The sequence below is a fragment of the Rhinoderma darwinii genome, chromosome 4 (assembly GCF_050947455.1).
Source record: "Rhinoderma darwinii isolate aRhiDar2 chromosome 4, aRhiDar2.hap1, whole genome shotgun sequence".
NCBI classification, from domain to species: domain Eukaryota; kingdom Metazoa; phylum Chordata; class Amphibia; order Anura; family Rhinodermatidae; genus Rhinoderma; species Rhinoderma darwinii.
Window position 1 is genome coordinate 339,083,199 of NC_134690.1, and position 20,655 is coordinate 339,103,853.

At 41.2% G+C, this 20,655-nt stretch overlaps 1 protein-coding gene across 2 annotated transcripts in view; it reads left to right on the forward strand.

Moving 5' to 3' along the window:
* CCDC170 (coiled-coil domain containing 170) overlaps positions 1–19,872 on the forward strand; it is a 151,210-nt gene extending 131,338 nt beyond the window's left edge. For both annotated transcript variants that reach the window (XM_075862870.1, XM_075862871.1), the window contains exons 12-13: positions 11,078–11,314; positions 18,612–19,872. In XM_075862870.1, coding sequence (XP_075718985.1) covers positions 11,078–11,314; positions 18,612–18,749 — 375 coding nt within the window. In that variant the 3' untranslated portion in view covers positions 18,750–19,872. The remainder of the gene's footprint in view (positions 1–11,077; positions 11,315–18,611) is intronic.
* The last annotated feature ends 783 nt before the right edge of the window (positions 19,873–20,655 follow it).

The following is a 20,655-nucleotide window of genomic DNA, read 5'->3' on the forward strand; positions in this document are numbered from 1 at the left end:
ACAGGGCCTCACCAGACTACATCAGCACCTGGACGATCAGGAGAACAGACTGAGGCGCTGTAACCTTTGCATTATAGGCTTGCTAGAGTGTACGGAAGGCTCCTCTCCTGAATCCTTGTGAAATCTGCTCACTACCACCTTCGGCAGGGAGAAATTCTCTGTCATATTTGCAGTGTAGAGTGCGCACCGTATTATGTCCAAACCTCCGCCACGCACATTTATTGCTAAACCCCTCAACTGCCGGGACAGGGACGCTATCCTTAAACTCACAAGAGACAAAAGAATGAATTCCGTATGCTAACTCACAGATCTCAGTTTACCCTGATTTCTCTATTGAGGTCCAGAAAAAGAAAGCTTTATTCCTCACTGCCAAGAAAAAGCTCAAAGAACTTGATCTTTAGTACGCAATGATGTACCCTGCACGGCTGAAAGTTCTGGATGATGGCAGGTCACATTTCTTCACCGCTCCCCAAGAAGTCCTCGACTGGCTGGAAACTCGTCCTCGTGGTCAAGCCGGTTCTCCTCGTCATCGAAATGCCTAATTGCTGTCATTTGTAGCTGTGTATCTCCACTGTCCCGCAGTTCCAAGCTTCTAGATCACTTCTCGTCTTTGACATTCTATGATGGAACTGTGGATTATTCGTTCACCGTATGGACACCTTTATTCTTCAGTATCCTTTTTTCTACTGTGGGGGTTGCCCTTGCACCCTTCTTTCACATGCTATTTGATCATTACTGTTTGTAATTTGTACTACTGTTGTTACGACTACTTTAGTTTGAGGGATCCAACATTCATGCCTGCACGCATAATAGTAGGGAGGGGGGTAGAGATTTGTTTCCACCTGTTTTTTTTGCATGTTTGTTTCCACAGTGCATATCACACTTCTAATTTTTACATGTCTCAGGTATATTATGCTCCTCATATACTGGTCCGTCCTGATCGGTTGGGCCTCCGTTTTCACTTCTACACTTTACTATGTCTTCTGACTTAGTATCTTTTTTTAACGTGGCATGTAAGAGATCTTAACGATCGCATTAAGAGGGCCCTTGTATTTCGGTATTTACAAAAGCATGACTGTGATATTATATGCCTTCAGGAGACCCACATGACCGACGACAAGCCCTGTCTTCTAAATAGACCCTGGATTGGTTGGTCATACCATAAATTTGTTCTGATACACTGCCTTCTTTATCATAAACCATTTCTCCTGATAGGGGTTTATGTTCCTCCTCCCTTTTCCCTAGCCACAATTAATGCCATCTTGTTGTTTGAGACCAGTCACCCGTCTGTGCCTAGTATTTGGCTGGGGAATATTAATTCCTCCTGGGATAAGCATTTGGACAAGTTCCTCCGCCCTGACCAAAATTCTGAATCTCCGGCTCCTTTCTCTCCTATTAGAATTTAATATTACGGATGCCTGGAGAACTATAAAGCCCCTTACCACACAATATTCTTGTTTCGCTCCTCAATTTGAGTCTTTATCCCGTATTGACTTAATGCTGGTACACACTTCTCTCCTGACGGCTGTGGAGCATCTTTCCAGGTCGGTTTCGGACCACTCTCCTGGCCGTCTATGCATTACTCCCAAATATATCCTTCAAAAAAATTGCTGGCGATTGAACCCCTTTTGGCTGAAACTTCTCCCCCCCGTCTGACTATTTCCAGACTAAGTGGCATCAGTTTTTTCTTGACAATGACGGCAGCGCTTCGACTTTAGTTATTTGGGACTCCTTCAAGGAATACGCACATAGTGCACTCTCTGTAGCAATAATTGATTTGAAGAGGGGTTTGGCACATAACGAACTCAAACTGGCTAATGATGCTTTGGTGGCCGAACTTCAGTATATCAATAATCAGAATGGCTTTGCAAGGTTTGTTTGTACCAAACTTCCTGAAATAATAAGGCTCAGTAAAAAGCCTTCTTTTCCAAACAATCGTACTATGAACATGGTGAAAAATGTGGTAAACTTTTAGTCTGCATAGCCATGGGTGATAGGGAACCTCCTGTGATATCACTGCTCGAGGTCTCATATGATGCCCAGTCCTCTGATCCACTGGTAATTTTATCTGCCTTTCGCTCATATTGTGAAACATTATATTCCTTACACATATCCACCTCCACCACAGAAATTGCTGAATATCTGGAGCAGATAACCCTCCCCCCACTATCGCCTGCCCACGGGGAGTATTTAGATGGCAATAAACAATAAATCAGCAGCACAACCAACAGAGTTCCTCCAGAGGGGATCAAGGTAGAAATCCCAAGTAGGGAAGGTGCAAGCAGTAAAACTGTCCCAGGTCCAACAGGACAACTTGTACAGAGTAGTAGAAGAAAGGACTGCAGCACTCAGGTATCCAAAAAATAGAAAATTTATTCACCAAGCATAAAAACTTGTATCTATGAACTAGATACTCTTGAGCCGAAAGGGCTCAATAGGGAGTTCAGAACTACTGGTATCCATTTTAGTTCTAGTGTTATGAGTGTTCAGTAAACGTTATTATTGTTGTGGATATACAGGAAGTGATGTCATATCGCAGGTGGTATATAAAAGGTGTGCACTGATGTATTATTACTATGCTTGATAAAGACCCTTATTGAGGTTGAAACGTTGCAGTTTTTATGCTTGGTGAATAAATTTTCTATTTTTTGAGTATTTAGATGGCCCCTTTACTGTACAGGAGATTCTGGAGTCCATGGCCACCTTCCAGGCATCTAAATCACCCGGTAGTGATGGCCTGCCTGTTGAATTTTACAGGGCCCATGCTGATTTTGTGGCTGCCCATCTCCTGGATGTTTACCAGGCGGCATTGGACTCTGGAGAACTTCTGTGTTCAATGAGGGAAGCAGCGATAGTAGTACTGCCTAAGCCAGGAAAAAATCCTATATTATGCGACTACCGCCCCTTCTCACTCCTCCAGACTGACATTAAAATTTTGGCAAAACTTTTGGCTAGACGACTTAATACGGTTATACTGTCTCTGATACATTCAGACCAGACGGGCTTTATGCCTGGCAAAGCCACAGCCATTAATCTTCACCGACTGTTCACTAATTTGCAGTCCACTCGTGAGGATGTCGGCGCTCAGGTCGTAGTTTCCCTAGATGCCGCTAAGACTTTTCACTCAATAGAATGGGATTTCCTTTTTTTAACATTTGCGAAATTTGGATTCGGATCCGAGTTTATAAAATGGGTTAAATTATTATACTCGGCTCCATCTCACGAGTGGCAGTAAATGGCTGGACTTCGGACCCCTTTCCCTTGTATAGAGGTACCCGACAAGGTTGCCCTCTTTCGCCTCTACTATTCGCGCTGGCAGTGGAACCTCTCGCTGAAATATAGGTTTTAACCTCCCCTGTACAAGAAAAGGTCAGCATATATGCTGATGACACCCTGTTGTATCTCGCTGACCCTGGGGCGTCCCTGCATATTGTACTTTCTATAATTAAACATGTTTGTTTAATGTCTGGCTTATCCATTAATTGGTCTAAGTCCCATATTTTACCATTAGCTATATTGGCCCCTGTTGCCTCGGCGATGTCTACCTCACTGCTCTGGTCCACCTCTATTAAGTATCTTGGTATACAGATTTCCAGATCAGTTTTTGATTTCGAAGCATTCAATATCACCCCTTTGATTTCTTTTTTACTTACCAAAATTGTCAGATGGAACTAATTGCTCCTATCTACAGCTGCAAGGGTGAGTTGAGTTAAAATGACCCTAATGCCTAATATCCGGTATATTGTCCAGCAATCTCCCTTATATTGTACCTCCCAACCTGTTTACTACTGCGTATTGAGAGTATACTCACTTCCTTTGTATGGAATAATTGTAGGTCCCGGGTGGCTAGCCGGCGTCTATTTGCCCCATGGGATGAGGGAGGTGTATCTTTCCCAAGTGTTAAATGGTACTATATAGCTGGTCAGTTGTGTCACCTGGCGAGATGGGGAGCGGCCGAGCGTGTGAGAGTTCAGACCCTAATTATTTCCCCATGTAGTACACATTATGCTCACCCTTTGCATATTTTGTTTTGTGGCCGACTGCATACCGGTGGAAACTTACGCGACCATCCGATCCTGAACCAGGCCCAGCTGCTATCGGGTGTGTCCCAGTGCACGTTCTACTCCACTGGCATCACTAGGCACACACCTCTATGGCACTGTAAAGCTCTCCCAGAGTTATTACAGCTCTCCTTTGATATCCCCTGGCACAAGAATTGTATTTGGTATCTCTCCCATATGTATTCTGACTGTGGTATTAAGACATTCCCAGAGCTGCAGGAGGAATTTGCTCTCCCCTCCTCCCAATTGTTCTCTTATTTGAGAGTTATACATGCACTTGAGACTCAGCTGGGCCCCGGAGAACTAACGTACCACAGCTTCCCACTTCCTAACTTTCTACTTTCTCCCCCTGTTAAACACCTGGTTTCTCATCTTTATTGCAAGTTCAGAGAATCTCTGCTCATCCCGATAAGGGTAAAATGGGAAGGTGACGTAGGTCCGCTGACTGAGGTTGAGTGGGACAAGGCCCTCTCCTCCCCTAAATCTGTATCATCCAATTATAATGAGCGACTCACACTATTTTGCATACTGCATAGGGCGTATTATACCACCTCTAGATTACATCGCTTTCGCCCTGACTACCCTGACGAATGCCCTAAATGTGGACTTACCTCGGGTACCTTTTATCATCTAGTGTGGTCCTGCCCTAAGTATCCGGGTTCTGGGATCAAGTTATCAAATTTCTGAACGATGAGATGTGGTCTCCTGTCCCACTGCGCCCTAAGACTTGTATATTTACTCCTGATCCTATATATATATTATGCCAAAAAGCTGTTAGCCAAAACTTGGTTGTCCTGTCGTACCCCTACATTTGCAGAATGGCTGTCTCTGGTTGGTAGTATGTTACCCCACAAGAAATGGTTATTCCAACATAGAAACTGTCCTCTCAAATTCACCAAAATCTGGGCTATGATGGATGCAGTCTCCTGCCACTGCCTGCTTCCCCCATCACAGCATCTCTAACTCGCCCCCGAGCCTTTAATCAGTTTGCTGCCGCGGACGTGGCTCCCCTTTGGCCCGTATCCAGTTGGCCCCTCTTACATTCCATGTATACATTATAGACCTCCACTTTCAACGCGGTATAAATATACAGTGAAGGAAATAAGTATTTGATCCCTTGCTGATTTTGTAAGTTTGCCCACTGTCAAAGACATGAACAGTCTAGAATTTTTAGGCTAGGTTAATTTTACCAGCGAGAGATAGATTATATTTAAAAAGAAACAGAAAATCACATAGTCAAAATTATATATATTTATTTGCATTGTGCACAGAGAAATAAGTATTTGATCCCTTTGCCAAACAAGACTTAATACTTGGTGGCAAACCCCTTGTTGGCAAGCACAGCAGTCAGACGTTTTTTGTAGTTGATGATGAGGTTTGCACACATGTTAGATGGAATTTTGGCCCACTCCTCTTTGCAGATCATCGGTAAATCATTAAGATTTCGAGGCTGTCGCTTGGCAACTCGGATCTTCAGCTCCCTCCATAAGTTTTCGATGGGATTAAGGTCTGGAGACTGGCTAGGCCACTCCATGACCTTAATGTGCTTCTTTTTGAGCCACTCCTTTGTTGCCTTGGCTGTATGTTTCGGGTCATTGTCGTGCTGGAAGATCCAGCCACGAGCCATTTTTAATGTCCTGGTGGAGGGAAGGAGGTTGTCACTCAGGATTTGACGGTACATGGCTCCATCCATTCTCCCATTGATGCCGTGAAGTAGTCCTGTGCCCTTAGCAGAGAAACACCCCCAAAACATAATGTTTCCACCTCCATGCTTGACAGTGGGGACAGTGTTCTTTGGGTCATAGGCAGCATTTCTCTTCCTCCAAACACGGCGAGTTGAGTTAATGCCAAAGAGCTCAATTTTAGTCTCATCTGACCACAGCACCTTCTCCCAATCACTCTCAGAATCATCCAGATGTTCATTTGCAAACTTCAGACGGGCCTGTACATGTGCCTTCTTGAGCAGGGGGACCTTGCGGGCACTGCAGGATTTTAATCCATTACGGCGTAATGTGTTACCAATGGTTTTCTTGGTGACTGTGGTCCCAGCTGCCTTGAGATCATTAACAAGTTCCCCCGTGTAGTTTTCGGCTGAGCTCTCACCTTCCTCAGGATTAAGGATACCCCATGAGGTGAGATTTTGCATGGAGCCCCAGATCGATGTCGATTGACAGTCATTTTGTATGTCTTCCATTTTCTTACTATTGCACCAACAGTTGTCTCCTTCTCACCCAGCGTCTTACTTATGGTTTTGTAGCCCATTCCAGCCTTGTGCAGGTCTATGATCTTGTCCCTGACATCCTTAGAAAGCTCTTTGGTCTTGCCCATGTTGTAGAAGTTAGAGTCAGACTGATTAATTGAGTCTGTGGTCAGGAGTCTTTTATACAGGTGACCATTTAAGACAGCTGTCTTTAATGCAGGCACCAAGTTGATTTGGAGCGTGTAATTGGTCTGGAGGAGGCTGAACTCTTAATGGTTGGTAGGGGATCAAATACTTATTTCTCTGTGCACAATGCAAATAAATATATATAATTTTGACTATGTGATTTTCAGTTTTTTTTAAAATATAATCTATCTCTCACTGGTAAAATTAACCTAGTCTAAAAATTCTAGACTATTCATGTCTTTGACAGTGGGCAAACTTACAAAATCAGCAAGGGATCAAATACTTATTTCCTTCACTGTAGGTCCTGATCTTCCGTTGAATGTTACCTGACATGTTTGTGTTATACTTTTATGCATCTATACCTTTCTAGTTAGCTGGTTAATTCTTTATATTATGCCTTAGGCAGTGATCAGCTCTGCACGCTGGTTTATAAATATTCAAGGAGTGTATAATTTCCAGATACCCTACTCGCTTTGTATTAATTTATATGCAATTGTTTTGTATGACATTTCTTTACTCTGTCCTAATTGTCTGAACTTACTGTATTGAATTATTGTGTTCTTTTGTACTTGCAGTGGACACGTCTACACATCTCAATGCTCTGTATTTACCTCTGATGTTTTACAATAAACTTTATTTGTGAATTAATTAAAAAAAAGGTTATGTTACAAATGCATACGTTTTTGTAACTTTAAAAATGTATACGTCGTCGTATACCACAAACGTGTGCACAAAACGAGATGTGAACTGAGCCTAAGGCCTCATTTACACGAACGTGATATACATCTGTGCGACTCGCGTGCTTTTCACGCGCGTCGCACGGACCTATACAAGTCTATGGGGGCATGCAGACAGTCCGTGAGTTTTGCTCAGCGTGAGTGCGCTGAAAAATACTCACATGTTCTAAAATTCTGCGTTTTTCGCGCATCACGCACCCATTGAAGTCAATGGGTGCGTGAAAACCACGCAGGTCGCACGGAAGCACTTCCGTGCGAACTGCGTGATTCGCGCAAGAGCTGTCAAACTCTGAATGTAAACAGAAAAGCACCACGTGCTTTTCTGTTTACTAACATCCAAACGGAGATGAGCGAACCGTCCGAACCGAACTTCACCGGGTTCGGCCGAACTCGTTTTGACCGAACCCGGCAAAAAATGTTCCGGTACGCGACGTCAGGAGACAGTCACTGTCCAGGGTGCTGAAAGAGTTAAACTGGTTCAGCACCCTGGACAGTGACTTCCGATCCCAATATACGTGAACGTGTAAAATAAAAAAAAGTTCTGACTTACCGATAACTCCCGGCTTCTTCCTCCAGTCTGACCTCCCGGGATGACAATTCAGTCCAAGTGACAGCTGCAGCCAATCACAAGCCAAGCACAGGCTGCAGCGGTCACATGGACTGCCGCGTCATCCAGGGAGGTGGGGCCAGATGTCAAGAGAGGCGCGTCACCAAGGACGCGTCACCAAGGCAACGGCCGGGAAGTTCTCGGTAAGTACGAACCTCTTTTTTTTTTAACAGGTTACTCGATATGGTGATCGGAATTCACTGTCGAGGGTGCTGAAAGAGTTACTGCCAATCAGTTAACTCTTTCAGCACCCTGGACAGTGACTGACGTCGACTAGCCTCATCTCTATGATGGCGGCTGCGCGAAAATCACGCAGCCGCGCATCATACACTGATGACACACGGAGCTGTCAAGTGCCTTTTGCGCATGCAAAACGCTGCGTTTTTTTGCGTGCGCAAAACACACACGCTCGTATAAATCAGGCCTAAAAGACATAAATCCTAATCTGCATTAGCATCACAACTACCGTGTACCCCAATGAGTACATACAGGTACTAAAAAATAATGTGGTAAATACATGTATACCAACCAGAGTTGGATATTCTAAGGCAATACCTGTGAGTCAACCACCTCAGACGCCAACGTGCATTTTGCCTGTTGCTTTTTCCGGACGTACTAACCTCTTTAATGTTAGTGCAGACAAATTAACGGTGTTCCAGAAACAGCGCCACACCTGTCTATGTGTGTAGTATTACAGCTCACTTCCGAAAAGTGGATTGTGCTATACCACACACAACCTCTGGACAGGTGTGGCAATATAATTGGAAGAAAGCAGACAAGATTTCCTAATCCTGTAAAACGCTTTTAAGGGTATGTTCACACGCAAACGCAAAATACGTCTGAAAATACGGAGATGTTTTGAGGCGAAAACAGCTCCTGAATTTCAGAAGTTTTTGCAAGTACTCTCGTTTTTCGCGGCGTCCTTTACGGACGTAATTGGAGCTGTTTTTCAATGGAGTGAATGAAAAACGGCTCCAAAAACGTCCAAAGAAGTGACATGCACTTCTTTGACGTGGGCGTCTTTTTATGCGCCGTCTTTTGACAGCGACGCGTAAAATGACAATACGTATGAACAGAACATCGTAAAACCCATTGCAAGCAATGGGCAAATGTTTACAGACGTAATGGAGCCGTCTTTTCAGGCGTAATTCGAGGCATAAAACGCCTGAATTACGTCTGAAAATAGGTCGTGTGAACATACCCTTAGGCTTAATGAACAGGTCTGTGTTAAGGTGTATTCCCATGGTACGGTTTTGCCGCCTTTTTTGGTAATCATGGTAATAATAGCATGCATTTTTTCAGTGCGGTTTTCAGCCGTGCGGCAAAACCACACTGTGAATACACCCTAATCGCTCAATACAACTTCCGAGTTGCTTGAGGCCTAATGAATATTATTAAATAAGATTGTTTTATGTATTTTACTATCTAGCCCTATCTGACATGGCTGCTCATTACTGCTTTTCTATTATGGTATGTTCACACGGGCTATTTTCGGCCGTTTTTTGGGGGCCATAAACGCCGGAAAAACGGCCGAAAAATTGGAAGCAGAACGCCTCCAAACATCTATCTGCCTATTGATTTCAATGGGAAAAACGTTGTTCTGTTCCGATGAGCCGTTTTTTTACACGTTCGTTTTGAAAAACGGCTTTGAAAAAGGTCACTTCTTGGGACGTTTTTGGAGCCATTTTTCATAGACTCTATTGAAAACAGCTGTGAAAAACGCCGCGAAAAACGCGAGTTGCTCAAAAAATGTCTGAAAATCAGGTGCTGTTTTCCCTTGAAAATAGCTCCGTATTTTCAGATGTTTTTGACTCAGCGTGTGAACATATCCTTAGTTATCACTGCCAATGTAAAATCTCTGCTCACACCAGCAGAGGTCAGGATTACATAAATATAAAAAATCTTTATTTCTTTTTTTTTATACTACACAAAAATACCTGTTAGATCTCAAGCTTACTGAACACTGAATTTTGTGCTTATGTTTTGACATAGGTAAAAAAAGCCAAACTGAATTTAATTGATGTGAAAACATGATTTCAGTCAGCACAGGGCCACTCCTGTTTTGAGCTGCATATGAGATCGTTTCAGATCAGATTGTCCCAATTACTGAATCCATGTGGCACAAAACAAATAGAATTTTATGATATAGGAAAAGTTTCCTAGATTGAGCTGTCCGTATAACTCATGCTGTCCATGAAATAAACGAAAAACGTCTCAATTAAAATGTATTTTTAGGAAATTCTGAGATAGGCACAGCATGATTTGCTTTCAGCACAGTGCCAATCCTGTTTTGAGCTGATCAGATGTGCCCTTTTTGATGGCCTGCTTACCAGGCATGCACTACCTAACACATACTGCTCACTTTTGTTACCACATTTTATACCCTCTTCTGGCTGAACCTCTGAATATTTGTGTTCTCAGATGAGGTGCTGGTCACGTTTACTCAATCTGGATAATACATCAACCAACACTGTATTTTTCTCATTTTCAAAAACTTATAAGTGTGAGAAATGGGGAAATGGCCCCTATACCTAACCACACAGTCTTATTAATAAGGTTGTCAGACAGCATGTCCCAAACAAACATTTTAGGACTTCAACTTGGGGCACAACAACCGCTGAACTGTGGCAGGATATAAACCAGGTCTTTTGCTATCTCTCATAGTCAACAATCTTTTTTATAAAATTTTATTTCGGTAGAGTATTTGTTTAAGAAAGAGGTGATTACTTAATTGCAACCCATTTGCACCCCTCAACCATGCTACGATGGGTGCTGATGGGTGCCGGACATATGTGAACAAGCCCTTTGATGTTTTAGGTGTAAAAACCATGTGGCCAAAAGCAAACATTACAGATATGCAGCCACTAAAATCTGCAGCATGATACAGTAGCAGCAAAGTGGATGAGATTTGAACAAATCTCATCCACATGCTGCATAAATGCTGAGCAGAAAAACTGCTCAGAAATTGACCTGTGTTTTTTTATCCGCAGCATGTCAATTGTATATGCGTAATCGCTGCTTATTTGTTGCAGGATTTCCCCATTGAATTCAATGGGGAGGTAAAACCCTCAACAACTAGCAGATGTTGCGTTTTGTGCGGCAGTGATTCCGCCGCAAAAAATCTGTCATGCAAAACATATGACTGATGTACCCACCAAAATTATTTTTGATTTGTAAAATGTATAGCTACAAGTAGAAGCTAAACTAAATTATTAAACTCTTTAACTCTTTTTATTATGTTATTTAGTGTAACTTTTTTATTTATATGTGGCCATTATATTTCCAGATCAAGACACTGGAACAGCACAAAACTATTGAACAGCTGAGCAAATCTTTGGATGACCTGGAGAAAGTTAAAAGCAAAACCCATAAGAAATTCATGTCTGTTAAATCAGAATTAGACTATACAGAACTGGAAGCGAAAGAGGAGAAAGAGAAAGCAACCAATTTCATTGAAGTGATCACCAGCGAGCTGAAGACGCTTAAGAAAACCTTAGAAGAGGTCTCCAAGAGAGAGAAACAGGTGACATATGTGTGCATGTATGATAAATGAAACAAATTCAAGCAATGCACTTCATTTAAAGAGGCTCTGTCACCAGATTTTGCAACCCCTATCTCCTATTGCAGCAGATAGGCGCTGCAATGTAGATTACAGTAACGTTTTTATTTTTAAAAAACGAGCATTTTTGGCCAAGTTATGACCATTTTTGTATTTATGCAAATGAGGCTTGCAAAAGTCCAAGTGGGCGAGTTTAAAGTAAAAGTCCAACTGGGCGTGTATTATGTGCGTACATCGGGGCGTTTTTACTACTTTTACTAGCTGGGCGTTCTGACGAGAAGTATCATCCACTTCTCTTCAGAACGCCCAGCTTCTGGCAGTGCAGACACACAGCGTGTTCTCGAGAGATCACGCTGTGACGTCACTCACTTCCTGCCCCAGGTCCTGCATCGTGTCGGCACCAGAGGCTACAGTTGATTCTGCAGCAGCATCAGCGTTTGCAGGTAAGTAGCTACATCGACTTACCTGCAAACGCTGATGCTGCTGCAGAATCAACTGTAGCCTCTGGTGCCGATGTGTCCTCGCTCGTCCGACACGATGCAGGACCTGTGAGTGACGTCACAGCGTGACACGCTGTGTGTCTGCACTGCCAGAAGCTGGGCGTTCTGAAGAGAAGTGGATGATACTTCTCGTCAGAACGCCCAGCTAGTAAAAGTAGTAAAAACGCCCCGATGTACGCACATAATACACGCCCAGTTGGACTTTTACTTTAAACATGCCCACTTGGACTTTTGCAAGCCTCATTTGCATAAATACAAAAATGGTCATAACTTGGCCAAAAATGCTCGTTTTTTAAAAATAAAAACGTTACTGTAATCTACATTGCAGCACCGATCTGCTGCAATAGCAGATAGGGGTTGCAAAATCTGGTGACAGAGCCTCTTTAACTTTTCGTGTTACGTGATCAGCACTAGGAGCAGGGAGGGCCATAGAATTTCATTAACTGATAATAGACTAATATATAGCTGTTTTGAGTGGAAATTCTCCTTTAAAAGATTTGTCCCTATTTGTAATCCCTTTTTATTAGAAGTGCCCCCTGAAAATAAGCTTGTCACAGAGTATCCTGGTTGCAAGTGTTCAATTCCCCTGCAGCACCTCTACAGGGGAAATGATGCATTACATGGTGACTATTGAAATGAATAGGCTGTAATGTATGAAATGCTGGGTCCTTCTGAGTGAGAGATGCACTTTGCAGCTACTTTACACTCTGACTAATAGGTGGGGGTCCTAAATGGGGGACCTGCTACTAACTCAAAATTCTTGTGGGCGACTTTCACCCAGCAGTATTTTGGCCAGTATTTTGTATCAGTATTTGTAAGCCAAAAGCAGGAAATTAACATAAACAGAGATCAAAAGTATAATGGAAAGATTTGCACCTCTTCCGTGTTTTGGACTTATTCCTGGTTTTGGCTTACAATTGACCAAAACACTGCCGCATGAAAGTGGCCTAATAGTGTATTTTAAAATAGGTTTCTAAATTAGGCAATTCCTTTAACCCTTTGGCGACATGTGATGAAACTGTATGTCACAGCTGCCGATGGAGAGTATGGAATGTGCTCACGGGCTGAGCTTCCTCTGTAACATACAGCCGACACCTCCCTGCAACCACAGGGATCAGTGATAACTCAAATCCCGGCCAGAGTCAGGACTTAATAGGGGCCAGTAAATAGCATAATACACTTCAATAATGATATTGCAGTGTATTGCACCAGCGATCAAACGATTGCTTGTTCCAGTGCCTGAAGGAAACGAAAAAAAAGTAACATTTTTAATAATGTAATAAAAAAACTAAAGTTCAAAAAACCTATTTTTTCCCATTTTTTACCTAAAGTAATGTGAAAAATAAAAAAGTTAACATAATTGATATTGCCGCGACCGTAAAACTCAGAACTATTAAAATATAATGTTATTTAGCCTGTCAAATGAAGGCCGTAGGAAAAAAAAATCATAATGCCAGAATTGCTGTTTTTTTGTCACCTCGCTACCACAGAAAAAAAATGGAGTTAAAAATTGATCAAAAAGTCCTATGTACCCAAAAGGGTACTATAAAAACTACAACTCTCCCGTAAAAAAAACAATCCCTCACACCGTTCCAACAAGGCGAAAAAAAAAAAAGTTATGGGTCTCCGAATATGGCACGCAAAAGAATTAGATTTTTTAATAAAATGTTTTTTTCTTGTAAAAGTAATTGAATGTATTTAACTACAGAATAAAGTTAACATGTTGTTTTTACTACACGGTGAACGGCGTAACAAGGAAACCCCAGTAAAAAATGGTGAAGTCAAGTTTTTTTTCTAATTCCACCCCACAATGTATTTTTTTTCCGTTTCCCAGTACATTATATGGTACTTCAAATGGTGACATTCAAAACTACAGCTCGTCCTGCAAAAAACAAGCCCTCATCCTCCTAAGTTGACGGCAAAACAAAACCGTTATGGCTTTTGGAAAGCAGGGAGAAAGAAATGAAAAGCCGGAAAACAGCTGCAGCGCCAAGGGGTTAAACTTTTTAAGGTCTTAAAAGATCTAAGTTTCAGGTTTTCTGACTTGAAGTAGGACAGTTTGTTGCATCCCCTCAAGGTGTCATATTGAGGACTCATTGGACTTCATATATTTAGTGACTTGGTTGCTGTGGGCAAAAAGGACACTTTATTCTGAGACAGTTTGTGTCATACACATTTATTTATTCAATAGTCTTGGCTATGAAAAGTTATGTTGTTGCGATATTTAAATTGCAACATGATGTGCAGCAAAAGTCAATATGTAACATCAGCATAATCTGCAATTTATGGTAATAGACTAGAACGTCCAACAAAGCAAAACATAGTTCACAGTTCTATAGTCTAGTCAGCCTGAAAAATCATAATATGTAAAATCATTAAAAACACCAAAATATTTGTTTCTTCCTTTTTTTTTTTTTTGCTTTCTGACTGCAGTTTTGTGCGTTGCTTTAGTAATAATAATCGTTTTAACCCGTTAGTGACCGGCTCATAGTCTTTTTACGTCGGTCACTAACGGGCCTTATTCCGATGCCATAGACTTTTTACATCGCGGCATCGGAATAAGTAAACAGAGCAGGGAGCTGTCAAATCTCCCTGCTCTCAGCTGCCAGAGGCAGCTGGGGGCGTCCCTGCTCTGCCGGGTGAGATCGATATTAGTATCGATCTCACCCGTTTAACCTCTCAGATGTGGTGCTCAATAGCGAGCACCGCATCTGAGTGGTTTTGGAGAGAGGGAGGGAGCTCCCTCTCTCTCCCACCGACACCCGGCGATAAGATCGCCGAGTGTCAGTGTCTCCGATGGCAGCCGAGGGCCTAATAAAGGCCCCCAGGTCTGCCTGGAGCGAATGCCTGCTAGATCATGCCTCTGGCATGACCTAGCAGATGCCTGTCCGTTTTAAACGGACAGGCATAATACACTGCAATACAGAAGTATTGCAGTGTATTATAATAGCGATCGCAGAATCGCATATTAAAGTCCCCTAGTGGGACTAGTAAAAAAGTTTAAAAAAAAGTTTAATAAAGTTAATAAAAAAAAAATGTGAAAAAAAAATGAAAAACCCACTTTTTCCCCTTACAAACTGCTTTAGTATTAAAAAAACAAAATAAAGTAAAAAAGTTACACATATTTGGTATCGCCGCGTCCGTAACGACAACAACTATAAAGCTATTACATTACTTAACCTGCACGGTGAACGCCGTAAAAAATTAAATAAAAAAAGATGGAAAAATTGCTGTTTTCTGTGAATCCTGACTTTAAAAAAATGTGATTAAAAAGTGATCAAAAAGTCGCATCTACTCAAAAATGGTACCAATAAAAACTACAATTCGTCCCGCAAAAAAAAGCCCTCATACAACTGCATCGGCGAAAAAATAAAAACGTTACGGCTCTTCAAATATGGAGACGCAAGAACAAATAATTTTGAAAAAAAAACGTTTTTACTGTGTAAAAGTAGTAAAACATACAAAAACTATACAAATTTGGTATCGTTGCAATCATAACAACCCGCTGAATAAAGTTATTGTGTTATTTATACCACACAGTAAACAGCGTTGATTTAAGATGCAAAAAAAGAGTGGCGAAATTTCAGATTTTTTTCTATCCCCCCCCCCCCAAAAAAAGTTAATAAAAGTTAATCAATAAATAATATGTACCTCAAAATGGTGCTATTAAAAAATACAACTTGTCCCGCAAAAAACAAGACTTTATACAGCCATGTAGACGCAAAAATAAAAAGGTTATAGTTCTTGGAATGCGACGATGGAAAAACATAAAAAATGGCTTGGTCATTAACGTCTAAAAGAGGCTGGTCATTAAGGGGTTAAGCTTGACTTTCAGGAATGTTGTATCTATGTTCTCTAACAAGTCACACAATTAGTTTAAACAGCAACCTTTTTAGCACCTCCATAAGAATTTTAATTGCTCTACTATATTTTTTAACCCCTTCACAGCGAGTCAGTGTTTGGTCATAAAGGATAGACACTGTTTAGCAATTTTGTGTTAGGCTACGCAAATACGTTTTGATCAGAAAAATACCCAAACTGAAGGAGAGAACCCTTCAATAAAAACAAAGAAACCCAAGAATATATTCAGACATGGGGACTCACCTTATTGGAGGGGAGAGGGCACAACAGTATCTGTAAAAAGTAAACCCCAAACACTACACCAAATGAACACTACCCCAAAACCCTCCAAAATGCATGACATGTAACCCTAAACAGTCATTGGTACTGGAGATCTGGACACAAACCTGTTACTTGTATAGACCTTATTACATGCCACTACTTTCTTAAATGAATCCTCTCCCTCCCTCTGAAGTTTGGAGGGGTTTTCATGACACAATATCCACATGATTCACCTGTTTAGTGCTGTGATATAGTTCCTCCTTTTTCTTCTTTTTCATTGCTTAATTTTTGTGTCATTTTTTCTTTTATTTTTGTTTTATTAAGGGTAATATGTGCAAAAAATAAAATTTTACATTTATTTTTTACTGTGCAGTTTCCCGCTGTAGCTGAGGCATCCATAGGAGCCTCTGTTACAGGCGATAACAGTAGAACTGATATGGGTGTGCAAGACGCAGCAGCTCTGCCATGCAAGGGACATATGGAAATCACATGATCGGTCATGTGACTGACAGGTTCAAGTAGAGGAAGCGCCATTTTTAACACAGTATTCATTGCACACAATAGGCCCTGCTTATAAAGGCTGTCTAACAGAAAAGCTGGACTTGTAGCCTATCGCAACTGTTGGAGCTCAGATTTAATTTCTTAACGGGAACCTGTCCCTTCCTTTCTCCGTTCTAAAATACTTACACTGCCATGTACACGTTGAGAATACAAGTCGGTCCTTACTATATATACCGTATAACAATGCACAGTACTTCTGCAAGTTTTCCCATGCCATATGGAAATTACCTTTTATTTTTCTTAGATTAACAAAATATTTATACTAAATAAGTATATTTATCCAACATGTGACATAACGTAGCTACAATATATTCCTCCCCAGAGTGGTATCTTACTATAGCAGATTGGTGCATTGTATCCATTTGTAAACATTTTTAAGACCGCAAGGAAGATAGAACAATGGACATGTTGTCTGATAAAGACAACGCCTTTTCAAATGAAGCCAGCATGGGAATCAGCTGAAGTCTGACTTCTATAACCCCTGGCGATCAGCTTCTATTACCAGGGGAAGCGGTGTGTCGCCAGATATTTCCCCTTCATCGGCTGCTGCAGTGGGGATGTAGCATTATATGACCTTCCATGCTATGCATGGACGGGCTGAGTTCACCAGAGCGGGAGTCGCTCTTGTAGATCAGCTCTTTGTTCTGGTTCATATAGGGGGATTCAGAGTGGGGGCCCCATCTATGGTGTTCAGATGTGCTTATTGGCCATGAAACAGCCCCTTTAAATAACCCGTAAAATCCCTTTATTCCCCTCTTCGGGTGCATAAATCTCTGACCAAGCAAGATTGCTAAGTACTGCACTTGTATCAAGTGGTGTTCATGACCATTAGAATCTCTACCTCTGCCGAAATGTTTTTTTTCAGTGCCGTAATGAAGTTTATATGTGTATTCATGATATCAATTGCTGCTTTTACTTAATAGCTGGTAAGAAATGAATAAATGCAGTGTAGTTAGCTTTCTTAGTCTGTGTTGTCTTGGCAACTCTATTAAAGTCTACATCCACTTAAGGGCCACAGTCCCTGTTGCAAAATATTGAGGGAACATGGTGGATGCACAAGAACTAGTTAAAATAAACAAACAAAATGTACCCATCTACAATGAAGGGAACAGTTCAATCAGTTCTGGCTCTAGGAGGGAGCAGACATGACACACTGTTACAGGAGACATGTAAGATTCATCTTCTCTGAAAGGTTACTTGAATTATTTCATGTTATTTTTTAATATGTTGTTGTACCATAATTTTGTTTCTTATATTTTTACTGATGCTACATGATGTGGGGAATGACTTCGTGATTTGTTTCTGTTTGTTTAAATTCTATGTCTATTGTTGTGCCAAATTCTTGGTATATTGTCATATATTTACATACGTAACATTATTATTGAATTATTTGTACTAAGGCTTCGTTCACATCTGAGTCGGGCTGACGGCAAGGTCTCACGGAACCCATGAACGGAAACCATAGCTTTCCGTTTGCATTACCATTGATTTCAATGGTAATGCTTCCGTTGCAAATGGTTTACATTTGTCTCCGTTCCGTAAGGTTTCCATTTTTTGGGGCGGAATCAATAGCGCAGTCGACTGCATTATCGATTCCAACAAAAAAACGGAAACCATACAGAACTAAAACAAATGGAAACCATTTGCAATGGAAGCATTACTATTGAAATCAATGGTAATGCAAACGGAAAGCTATGGGTTCCCCTGACGGAAAGGTCTGACGGAAGCCTTGAACGAAGCCTAAGGTTGATAAGGCCTAGGCATAAACAAGGTACTACACACTACTCCACTACATCCATGCATTGGACACTTCTAGTTACTATACCACCAGGTTAATAGGTACAATAGGGCACATTTATCAAACAGAAAACACTAGGAAGTGTAAATGATTGCACAACTTTTTTTTATGGACTAACATATGTTTATTACAATGTTTACTACAAATTATGGTATAAAATGAGGGAAGGACTGCATTGTTTAGTTCTTGAAAACCCTTAAGACAAGTGAAGGTCATTATAGAAGTGATTATACTATTGTAAATGTTACATGAATGCTAAAAATGCGTTTATTTTTTGCAGCTGGTAGACTTTCGAGAGGTGGTATCACGTATGCTAGGATTAAACGTCAACGCCTTGGCATTACCTGATTATGAAATAATCAAACGGCTTGAAGGACTTCTCCATACCCACCATCACCATGTAGTATCCTGTGCTTAAAGGATGAAGAAGCATCATTATAGGATATAAAAGAATGAGTGGTTTGGTATTAATGCTCTCTTGTATATTTTCTTGTTTTACCAATTTTTTGTGCAAATGAGATGTATGCACGTTATATGATGAAGTGGATGAACCAAATTATTCAATGTGCTTAGAAGAAATGTTATAAAGTATTCCTTAGTGCCATATTTTTGCAATTCATTCTCAGGATTTAATTTGCATGGGCTTGACATGAATGACAAGTATATGGTAAAAAAAGAAAAGAAAATATACCTAGCATAATCTAGAATCATTACAGTTGTGGATTCTAAATAGAATAATGGTATAATAATTACCTATGTAAAACTACAGAGAAATGTACTCTGATTCTATTCAATCCATTAAAGGGGGAATTCCACTGGTTTTCATACATTGGAATACTAAGGCTTTTAGTAATACAGTGAAATCTCTCCAGAAGACCACCTCTTTGAGAAGATCACCCCTGTATCCAGGCCAAATTTCCTGTGACAGATTTACTGTTCCATCATATAAGATGCATACTGGCCATCTTCTTCGTGAGAACCCCCCCCCCCCCCCCCCCTTATTCAAGACCATTTGTCAGATCAATTTTTAGATGGACGTCTCAGAGGTTCCACTATTTAATTCTTGAGAACCAGCAGTCAGGAATTATTTGCACTCCATGTCACACCATGTAAGCCAGCTTTTGCACGTTTCGGGATTAGATTTAGAGGCACCATTTGGAAAGTTCTGCCAAACGTATACCTCAGATGTATGCAACGGTATGCGTATACAGGTATGCCTAGTTACATGCCTCTGCCGTTGAATACCATAAGAGAAAAAAAACATATAGCGCTGTATATGTTCGTTGCATACAGTTGTGTTTTTTTTATATAATTGAGGCACAGGTATATTGATAGATACTGGCCAACTGTATGCCAAAAGTGTATGGGCACATTTGTGTATAAGTTACAAGAATTTTCTGGCGCAGACACCAAATGTAATGGCCAAACGCAGTGTCTTACTTAATGAAAAATGTGTTTTGTAAGGAATTTCCCCTTTTCTGCTTTTAGTTTCTGTAAGTCTTTATGATTTTCATGTCTTCTGTATGATAAAAAGATGTATTGTGACATTAATGAATAAAATGATCAGTTTATTTTTGCAATAAACATGTACAGCAACTAAATTTACAGCAATTTTTTTGTTACTATTAAATTTGTTCTTACTCGCATTCTACACCATTATACACATGCAGTTTATATATTGTTTCTACCATGGGCATAGCTATACTGTGCTGGGCACCATGTCACATTTTTTAAATGCCTCCCCCTTCCCGAGCTTGGACCCATTTGATTAAGCCCAGATCAGACAAAAAAAGCATTTTCTCACCACTCCTGGCTCCTCTTATCTTTAGAGCCCAGCACGCAAGGCCCCTCTGCCACTTCAGGACATCAGGCCCAAGCTTTGTGCCGCAGTGCACACAAAGTCCTGATGCCGGGCAGTGTCAGGAAGGTTGTATGCTGGAGCTTGTTTGTGCCCTGGCACAGTCTTTGTGTACCAGGGCCTAATTAGGCAGGGGGGCCTGTGGGCACGGCAATAGGTGCACACATAGGCGGGGGAGAGTTTTGAACTAGGTCCGCGTCCTGAGGACAAGGATCCAGTTGAAAATGGCGTACGCCTGTGGATCTTTGACAGCCCTCTTCTCCGGTCACTGTCGCACCTCCTACGACCATGATCATTACACCTCTGGTTACTACTTAAACACATAAAGGTAGATCGTCCCTTGTTCCTATTTTTGAGAAGACCTAATAGATAGCTACTGCCTGGATTTTCCTTTTACTGATTTGCCGAAAACATTTCTGCACTTGAAAATCTGTTCCATCCATCCTAGTGGGGTTGTTTCTGCCAC